This window comes from Galeopterus variegatus, unplaced genomic scaffold (assembly GCF_000696425.1).
Source record: "Galeopterus variegatus unplaced genomic scaffold, G_variegatus-3.0.2 Scaffold220, whole genome shotgun sequence".
Taxonomy (NCBI): Eukaryota; Metazoa; Chordata; class Mammalia; order Dermoptera; family Cynocephalidae; genus Galeopterus; species Galeopterus variegatus.
In genome coordinates, this window is record NW_007726331.1 from 48529 (window position 1) to 59247 (window position 10719).

The 10719-nt window shown below is 38.3% G+C and overlaps 1 protein-coding gene across 1 annotated transcript in view; it reads left to right on the forward strand.

The window, feature by feature from the left end:
• Window positions 1–10719, forward strand: part of FSIP1 (fibrous sheath interacting protein 1) — a 215819-nt gene that overhangs the window by 3904 nt on the left and 201196 nt on the right. The window contains exon 2 of the mRNA XM_008566109.1: window positions 6146–6278. Within this exon, the coding sequence (XP_008564331.1) occupies window positions 6146–6278 (133 nt within the window). The remainder of the gene's footprint in view (window positions 1–6145; window positions 6279–10719) is intronic.

The window sequence follows — 10719 nt, forward strand, 5'->3', positions numbered from 1 at the left end:
CTTTCTCTTGCCTGATTGTTCTTGCCAGCACTTCTTTTTTTTTTTTTTTTTTTGTCTTTTTTCATGTCCGGCAACGGATCGCAACCCTCAGTGTTGCGCCCGTACCGGACCGGGACCGGCAACGGGATCGCAACCCTCGGTGTTGCTCCCACACCTCACTCAGCCAGTGAGCGGGAACCGGTCTGTATGTGGGATCCGAACCCTCAGCGGGAGCGCCACCGTACTCCTAAGCGGCGCACTGTAGCAGTGCGCCACCGGGCCGGCCCTTGCCAGCACTTCTAACACTATGTTTAATAGGAGTGGTGACAGTGGGCATCTTTGTCTTGTTCCTGTTCAGGATGACATTGTAGGTGGGTATGTCACACATGGCTTTTATTGTGTTGAGATATTTTCCTTCTATACCGAATTTGCTGAGAGTTTTTATCACGAAGTATTGCTGAATTTTTGTCAAATGCTGTTTCTGTGTGTACTGAGATAATCATATGGTTTTTGTCCTTGAGTTTGTTGGTGTGGTATATCACATTTATTGACTTTCTGTAGGGTCTGGTACTTGAGAATTACTATATTTCTTTAGTGGTGTCTTATTTTCTTATTTTTTCATATTTCTAATATCTCTATATTGATTTCTGGTCATGTAGTAGATCAGTTTCTGCTTCTATTACTCTGGAGTAGACTTTGAGGAGAAAGACTTCCTCCTCTTTTTCCAGGCGCCTCAAGTGACTCTCCTTGTGTCAATGCAGTTGAATATGTGGCAGGCCACCTGCGTGGTGGTCATGGCTGCTACTGTGGTGTATAGCCATCCTTGCAGTGGTAGAAGCTGTGGTGGTGGCTGTTGTGGGCCACCTGTGCAGAGGTTGTGTGGGGCCTCCTGGTTGCAGCAGACAGTGCTGGGTCCTGCCTTCGTTATGGGTGGTAGGAGGGCTATCTGGGGCTTTTCCAGCCTGTGTGTCCCCAGTCGCAGAGGGAGGCTCTTGGTCCTGCCTTCTGTGCAGGCAGTGGGCAGGCTGCCTGGGGGCTTTTCCCTGCCTGTGTGGCCTCAGTTGCAGCAAGTGGTACTGGGTCCTGCCTTCTGTGCACATTGTGGGCAAGCTGCCTGGGGTCTTTTCCCCAGACTGTTGTATTGATGGAAGCAAACATTATGTTACTTTTTGAATCTGGCTTTTTTCAACTTAGCATAGTGCAGTTGATATTCATCCATGTTCTGTGTATCAGTTATTTTTTCCCTTAATTTGCTAACTAGTATTCCATTGAATGGATGTACCATAGTTTGTTTATCCATTCCCTAATTGAGGGACATTTGGATTGTTTCTAGTTTTTGGCAGTTATTAACAAAGCCACTATAAATATGCATGTACAGTTTTTTGTATGAATATGTTTTAATTTCTTGGGTAAATATTTAGGGATGAGATTGTGGAGTCATATGGCAAGTGTATGTTTAACTTTATAAGAAACTGCCGAGCAGTTTTGTAAAGTGGCTGTCCCATTTTTCATTCTCATTGCGGCAATATATGAGAATTCCAGTTGTTCCCCAACTTTGGCAGCACTTGGTATTGTCAGTTATTGAAAAAATTAATTTTTGCCATTCAAACAGGTGTGTAGTGCTATCTCATTGTGGTTTTAATTCACATTTTTCTGAGGACTAATGATCTTTTCATGAGCTAATTTACATTCACACATTTTTTGTACGTGATATGGCTTTTCAAATCTTTTGTTTTTTATTATTAAATCTTGATACTTTTTTATATATCTTGGATACAAGTCCTTTGTTAGATATGTGTTTTGCAAATGTTTTCTCCTACTCTTTGGGTTTTGTTTTCCTTTTCTTAACAATGCCTTTTGAAAAGTACAAGTACAATTTTGATGCTGTTGAGCTCTTTTACCTGCCCATAATCCTGCTGACTGGGCCAATTGTTGAGGTAGGGCTGGGTCACCAGACCCCTCACATGCAGGTCTATGAGCTAGGTAAACATCAAAAGGTCCTTGGTAGGTTGGAGAGCATAGCTGCGCACAGTGGATGCCCAAGGCAGTTGCCAGCCAAGGTGGCAGTGCCATGCACACACACTAACTCCACCCACCCACACACAATTTGCTTACAAAGAATGTGCCGCACCACCCCCAACTGTCCCTAAAGCGAGGGGACCTGAGTAAATTATTCTATTTTCCCAACAGATGCATTCCAATTTATCAATATTCTCTTTTATGAATCATGCCTTTAATATTATATACAAGAAATCTTTGCCTAACCCACAGTCACACATATTTTCTAGAAATTGTATAGTTTTAAGTTTTACTTTAGGTCTGTGATCCATTTTTGTAAGTTTTAAAATTGCTTTTATTAGCAAATACTCTATATACAGTGTAAATGAGCTGGTTAAAATATTCTATATCTCTGGAATTGAATATCACACTGTCGTTTGGAAGCTTATTTCGTAAGTCTATAAATAGTGATATAGAAATTCTCTAAAATATAGTGTTAAGTGTGAAGAAGTGAGTTACAAAGCACCGTGTCATTTATGTGCATTTGTTAGGAAGGAGTAGGTGGGCCTAAAGGATAGGTTTGCATATGTCTGAAAAAATGAAGCTTAAGAATTTTTTAACACTGGTTCATAGGGTGAAGGGAATTTTGACTTTAAAAACTTTGACATTCTTCTGTATTTGATTTTTTTTTCCTGATGGGCAAGTATATCTTACATAATAAATAAATATATAAAATAAAAAAATTGACCATAAGTAATTTTTATACATAAAAATCATGAAAATAAATAAATTTCACTTTTTAAGGCTTGTTATTCATAATTACTAAACAGAGGAAGACTCATTTTCTTTTGATTCTTTTATTTATCCAAAAATATCAAATTACAGCAAGAACATGTCCCCATTTTGGTGTTAAATTATCCATAGTGGTTGCATTTCTTACAACCCTGTAAAAAGTTTAACTTTTGTTTGAAATGAATGTTATAAAAAATTGGCACATGTTAGTAATTTGTTACAGTTTAGAATCTGGTCATGTATCTATTTAATTGAATATAATGAAGTAAATAATATTCTATTTTGAAGTATTTTAATGTCATAAGAAAATGCTCCTCATGTAATGTTAAGTGGAAAACATGTGAGTCCAATTTTGTTGAAAATGACAGTGCAACAGTGGAAAAGAAATGTACCAATAGTGCTTAGCTCAGGGTGGTGAGATGTTGGGTGATTTTTATTTTTGAATACTTTTTAGGAAATTTCTACAATAAATAAATTCTTTAATTATGAATGCAAGATATAGTTAATAAAAAGCCAGAAAATGCCGATAAGCAAAAGGTAAGAAAAGGACATAAAAACATTCAGGAACCCACCAATCCAGAACCAACCACCCTTACTTTTTTGATGTGAGATTGTTTTTTAGGTCCCTTTCTTTTTTTTTGTCCTTTTTGAGACCGGCCACACTGCACTCAGCCAGTGAGTGCTGTGAGCGAACCAGTCATCCCTATATAGGATCTGAACCCGTGGTGGGAGCGCTGCTGTGCTCCCAGCGCCGCACTCTCCCGAGTGCGCCACGGGCTCGGCCCTTCAGGTCCCTTTCTGTATAGTCCTTTAATTAGAGAAATTGGACTTTTTAAAAGCAAGATTATTGACAATTTGAACTTCTTTCTTTATTTTTTGTATGTGAATTTCTTGTTTATATCCTTAGCCAGTTTTCTATTGGAACATTTTTTTTTTCTTATTGATTTGTCAAAGCTCTTATAAATATGTAAATTGATTAAAGTTTTGTATAACATCCATATTGCATATATTTTCCCCAGTTTCTCAGGTCCATTTTAATTTCGTTTAGAATTCTTTTTATGTTTGAGACTCAAGAGCATTACGTTAAATCTAATAGTATCTTTTTTTTTGATTTATGCTGTTGGTGACGTGCTTAATATGTCATTAATTTGATAATTATGCAAATTAACATTTTGTTTCCTTCCAGTCCCTTGGAGAGTTCATATTTCACATTTATTTATTACTTTTAAAATTAGTTTTTACCTTTATTAAAGTATGTCAAATTGTACTATAACTTTTACAATGGAGGAAAAGAAAGCAATTCCTTGTCTCATTCCCCAGAGGCAACCATCTTAAACTCCTAAATATTATATTTATTTAGCAATTGTTTGGCGTTATCAGTTTATGGACATTCTCTTTCATATCCTATCATGACAAATAGATTTTTTATACTACCCCATTCCTTTGCGCACTTCTCCCTCCATACACTCAATGTAATTAAGGTACAATATTTGGTTAAATCAACATTCAGGGCTTATATGATAACTATCTATTGTTTGATTGCTTTCTTTCTTGTACAGTGCTTTATTTTTGTTGTGAAATTTCCCTGTGTCAATTGAGATTTCTTCTCAAACATTCAAATACATCTATGAGATCCTGTTTTAATGCCCTGTTTTAATGTTTTTTGCCACATGGCCAAATTCATAAGGTAGTCGGCCAATTATATCCCCACCTACCCTAGGAATTGTATTTTATTTCATTTATTACTTTTAGGAGAGAACATAATAGAACAGACTTATTTCTAAAGCAAATTGAAAGATTTCTGGAGCCTTTTAGCTGATCCGTGTCATTAATGGTTCCCTGTGCCTCTTCCTTTACTGACATGTATTATACTGGCTCTGCACGTGTTTCCATTTCATTGCCCCCTCTGTAAGCTTCAATAAGTCTCCCTTGACAGGCTGCTGAGGGCATTTACAAGATGTTTAGCCTTTTGGTGCCTTATGCTTTTTGGTTGTGACGTGAGGGCCAGGGTGATCCATCATCCCATGGTAATAATGTCAGTGTCTTCCTGAGTGAGTCCAAACCTTTTTGCAGAGTTTGAATAATGTTAGAATCAATGCTTTTTTCATTTGCTGAGATGGGAAGAGTTGACCTACTGGCCTCTTAAACATCAGCTTTAGCATATTGAATGGAGACCAAACCATATTATTCGTCTGTGTGCCTAGGAGAGACTTTATGCTTTTAATGTTTGTGCTTCCTCCTATGTGCAAAGCTTCTCGGGACTCTGCTGTCAGAAAAAGAAAGAAAGATGAGTCATTTTGTAGGGTAAGAAAAGGACATTGTTGGGGTAGAGGCAATTGCCTTTCTTCGTTGTATTATGAGAGAAATGGTTAAACATAAAATTCATAGGAATTTAGAAAAGGATTTGTTGGAAGATATCCATTCACATGTAAAAGCTAAGTATGAGAAGTCAAAAGCTGGAATTCTTCCTATTTCTTCCTTTTTACCCAGCATGTATGTTACCCCTACATCACTGGACAAATCTGTAGTGGTTCTGAGTGAGGCACAGTTTGGAAGGATCAATGTGCCTGCAATGGTTATGTTCTCCCTCTAGCTTACGCCACCTACTTACTATTTCTTGTTTCAGAAAACAGAACTGAGAATAGAGGAGCAATGGTGGTGAGAGGTCTATGATGGTGTCATTTGAAAAATAATGAAAGAGATTGGCAATGTGTAGCCAGATAATGAAAGTCTGTCCTCTAATAAAGGAAGTAGGCTTTGTTCTCTTTCTTCAGAGGGTGGAAGTAGAACCATGGGCTTTAGTAGGGGAGGGTTGATAAAATGAGAGCAGTGCCCTGGAGGTAGGCACTCCATGAAACTACCTATCTTATTATTAGTTTGTGGCCCTAAAGAGAAGAGGAGAAATCAGAACTGGGGGGGCAAGCCCATGCTGAAGGCTGAGCTAGAGTGGGAAAGGGTAGAATGAGGAAGGCAAAACCGGAAGAAGGTAGCGGGGAGGCTTTAGCAAATCATTAAGATGAAGTGGATCTTGGTTGAGAGGGCCCATGAGTGTTCCCTCAGGGAAGACCAAGGACACAGTAAATGTATTCTCCTGGAGGCACAGGTAGCCATCAAGATGGCATCCACTTCTGCATTCTCTCTTAGCTACTTTCAGTATCTAACATCCTGGGAAGCATGTCTTGTGCCTATAGTGACATAAGATTTAACATTCCATGCTCAAAAGATGTCTTCTGAAGAAATCTGGGAACCCTTAAGTATGACTTTGGTAGTAACATAATCCTTAAAACAAAAGCTCTGAGTAATTGGATATTAACATTAACTAATGAAACATTTAAACACCCAAGTCACTTACTTTTAAATATTTTGTTTGTTTTAGGATATCAATGGATATTATAAAGGGAAATCTAGATGGAATTTCAAAACCACCCTCACCTTCAAGAACACATCCTGGGAGAAGAAGTTCAGATGCTTCTTTGGAAGTGCTCTCACCTGAACCAGGGTCCTTCAAGGTAATTTACTATTTAGAAATGGCTTAAGCACCTTCTCCCAACCTCCCAAACAACTACCAAGGTAGTTGTTTCAGTTTTCTCTTTGGAGTCTGTGTTCTGGGAGTTCTCACAGATTTCTTGTATTTTACTCTAGATTGTTTTTTTTTTCCTTTTTGTCTTTTTTTGTGACCGGTAACGGGATCACAACCCTCGGTGTTGCGCCTGTACCATGACCGGCAACGGGATCGCAACCCTTGGTGTTGCGCCCGCACCACGCTCAACCAGTGAGCGGACCGGTCTCTATATGGGATCCAAACCCTCAGCGGGAGCACCACCGTGCTCCCAAGCGCCACACTCTACCGAGTGTGCCACCGGGCCGGCCCCTACTCTACATTGTTTAATATGAAAAATACTCTGGCTCCTTGCCTCCCTTTCTCTCTCTCTCCCTCTTCCTTCTTCATTCTTCCTTTTCTTTCTTTTTTTGGAGTGTGGTGTATTTGTCCACACTGTACTTTATTAAGGCTGTGTGTTTACTTTTTTTTTTCTTTAAGGAAGATTTGTATTCCAACATCTGATATGCAACAATTGACTCTTACTATGAAAAAGATTCAGTATTTTTAAAAAAACAGTTTGAGTAAAGGTCTGTGTGGTATATATTTGGTTGGTGTATTACCTGGGCACAACCTCCTTTTCTTTTCTTTAGTAGTCTCTCTTTCTTTTCTTAAAATATCTGAACTCGATTTTGTTTTTAAGAGTTTTCTCATCTGTGGTATGGTATAATTTAATCCTTTTAAAGTTGTGGGAAACACAATTTTTGAACCTTATGGTGAAAAAAATCTTTGCAAGTTAGTTAATTCATATTCATTTATTCTTTTGATTATTGGACTTGACTCTGCATTATGGAACTGTTACAGTTTTTGTCTATCATGATTTAGTGCAGGAATAGCACTCTAGTTATTTCAAGCAGAAAAGGATTGAAGAATTTGGTTCCTGAAAACCAGCAGAAGCCCATTAGGAAAGGAAGTCCAGGGAGGGGACTTCCTCTGGATTATTGGTTCCCAGGTCACACCACCATGGCTACAATCCCGAGATCAGAAAGTTGCTACTGCTGCTGATTCTGGCACTGCCACAAGTTGCTCAGAACCTCCAGGCTGGTGACTGGACATGCAGACATGGCTGCTTTTGATATTTTTTTTTGCCAGCTTCCTATCAGAAGCTTAGGAAAATGGCTTCTACCTCACTTCTGCTTTCTTTTTTTTTTTTTTTTGTCTTTTGTCCTTTTTCCGTGTCCGGCAACGGATCGCAACCCTCAGTGTTGCCCCCGCACCGGACCGGGGACCAGCAACGGGATCGCAAGCCTCGGCGTTGCTCCCGCGCCTCGCTCAGCCAGCGAGCGGGAGCCGGTCTGTATGTGGGATCCGAACCCTCGGACGGGAGCGCCGCCGCGCTTCCCAAGCGGCGCACTATCCAGTGCGCCACCGGGCCGGCCCTCACTTCTGCTTTCTAAATCTTATGCAGGTGTGTCTAATTGGATGATCCTAACGTATCCAGAACCCTAGCTGTAAGCGACTTTATAAAATACAGTTTCTAGCTAAGCTCTCTGTTTTGTTTCATCTAATCCTGCATCATTACTATATAGTGTGTTAACTCTTGTACCTGTAATAATTTTCTTTTTGTCCAAAATTTAATTAAAGATTAGGACAGCATATGATTTTTATGAGATATGCAACAAAATAAGGGAGAAAACCCCCAACAAATTGTCAAGAAACTCAACAATGAAAAGAATAACTCAGAGATGACTCATAACTCACTATCAGATAATGATGTTAAAAAGTCTATATTTTAATATGTTAAAGGAGCTAATGGACAAGGTCTTTAACATGCATAAATAGATGGGGAATTTTAACTGAGAAATGCAAACTATTAGAATCAAATGGAAAGGCCTAGGGAAAAAAAGCTCTGATATTAGAAAAGAGGAGACCTTGATGTGCTCAGTAGTAGACTTGGAACAGCCCTCTGGCTTCTACATTAGGGTGTCAGGGTTGTTGAACTTTCCTCTTGCTAGTTGAAAGAAAGAAAGTTACACAAGCCCCAGGTTGAAGCTGCAGGACTTCCTATTACCTAGTCTCCACTACATTCTAATTATCTAAAAAGTCACTAAATTCATCACAGATTCCAGGAGAGGGAAACTGTACTCCTATTTGCTATTCCAATGGGAGAAGTAGGAAAGAATTTTTAGGTATCTTTAATCTCCCATTATATATTCCCTTCCCTTCTTCCACATGTATACATTCATTGGGTAATACTGAACAGGGACATTGCTAACAATTTAAAATATTCAAATGCAAGTAACTGCAGAAGGGAAATATGTATAAACTAAGGGAAATATATATAAAGCTAAATGGAAAGAAAAAAAAGTAGGAGGAAATAATATTTTTATTAGTTTTTTTGGCAGAATAAAAAAAAATTTTAAAAATAATTCTTGATATCTGGTATGGTGGGTCTCCCCATCTTACTCTTTTTTAGGACTATCTTAGCTATCCTTGGATTTTGTTTTTCTTTTTTTTAATTGAAACATAATTGAGTGTACATATTTGTGGAGTACAATGTTGAATATCAATATCTGTGTGCAACATGTGCTCAAATCAGGATGGTTAGTATATTCAGTATTGCACACTGTAATAATTTTTTATGGTCCTTAACCAATTTCTTGCTAACCTTCTTCCATCTCCCCCTTTCCCACCTCTGTTGGCCTCAGTTCTGTTCTCTCCTTTTGAAAGTTCAATGAATTGTTATTGTTGTATCTTTCTTTTTTTTAATTTATTTGTTTGTTTTCTTAGCTCCTACTTATGAGTAAAGACATGGCATTTCTCTTTCCATGCTTGGCTTATTTCACTTAACACAGTTTTCTCTAAGTTCATCCATGTTGCTGCAAATGGCAGAATTCCATTCTTTTTTATGGCAGAGTAGTTTTCCATTGTGCATATATACCACATTTTCCTTATCCAGCTGTCTGTCAGTGGACAGTTAAGTTGGTTCCAACTCTTGACTATTGTAAATAAGAGCTGCATTAAACACAGGAGTGCAGATATCTCTTCAAAATAATGATTTACATTCCTCTGGATATATACCCAGCAGTGGGATTGCAGGATTGTATGGCAGTTCTAGTTGTAGTTGTTTGAAAACCTCCATACTGTTTTCCATAATGGCTGCACTAATTTACAGTGTCATCAACAATGTAGATTGGTTTGTAATCTGTAAATTAGTGTCTCTGCATCCATGCCAGCATTTGTTATTTTCTGTCTGCTTGATAATAGCCAGTGTAATTGGGGTGGGATGATGTCTTAATGTGGTTTTGCTTTGCATTTCCCCAATGCTTAGTGATGTTCAGCATTTTTTTTTAAGAGGTCAAAGAAGATATCTTATAATTGAGAAAATACAGTATCACAAAAGGATTTAAACAAATAGTAAAATTATAGCATATTATAGATGTAATTAACAAATTAGTTTAAATGCATCAAAAATTTTAAAAGATTCTAAAGGTAAAATTGTGAATCTATTAGCCAAAAATGTAAATTGTCATTGAAAGTGCTGAAACAATGACAATTGGAATCCATAAGAAGAGTTTTGGTGGGGATTTTAAAGCTAAAGACTGAGAAATTTCACTTGCATATCAGGCGAGTTAGGAGAAAGCAAATATATAACTGTATTATTCAAGAAATTGTAGCATTTAAAATGAAATGTGGTTTCTACAAGGAGAATCATGTTCGGCTAACCAGATTGAGTTCTTCATGGATAACTGATAATATGAACAAAATAGAACAAGCTGATATATTATATTCATTCTCAAAGTACCTTTACATAATCTTCAACTGGAGTTACCATGAAGTTTAGAAGACTCTGTTTGTCATTAACAGAGATTTGCCTTATAGACAAGAAACAAAAAAAAGGGAAAAATCGCTCTGGACAGAAACTACAAATGGAGAAATCTCCCAGGGTTAGCCTAATCCAACAGTTTTTATTTTATTTTATGTAATTAATTTATTTTATTTTATTTTTTTCCTTTTTGTCTTTTTTCGTGTCCGGCAACGGATCGCAACCCTCAGTGTCGCGCCCGCAACGGACCGGGACCGGCAACGGGATCGCAACCCTCGGTGTTGCGCCCGCACCTCGCTCAGCCAGTGAGCGGGAACCGATCTGTACGTGGGATCCGAACCCTCGGCGGGAGTGCCACCGCGCTCCCAAGCGGCGCACTGTAGCAGTGCGCCACCGGGCCGGCACTATTTAATTTATTTTTAAAAAAATTTTTATTTTATTTTATTTTTTTTCTCTTTCTTAATTTTATTTTGTTGATATACAATGAGGTTGATTATTGTGGCCCATCACCGAAACCCCCCTGCTTCCTCCCTCTCCCCCCTCCCACCCAACAATGTCCTTTCTGTTTGCTTGTCGTGTCAACTTC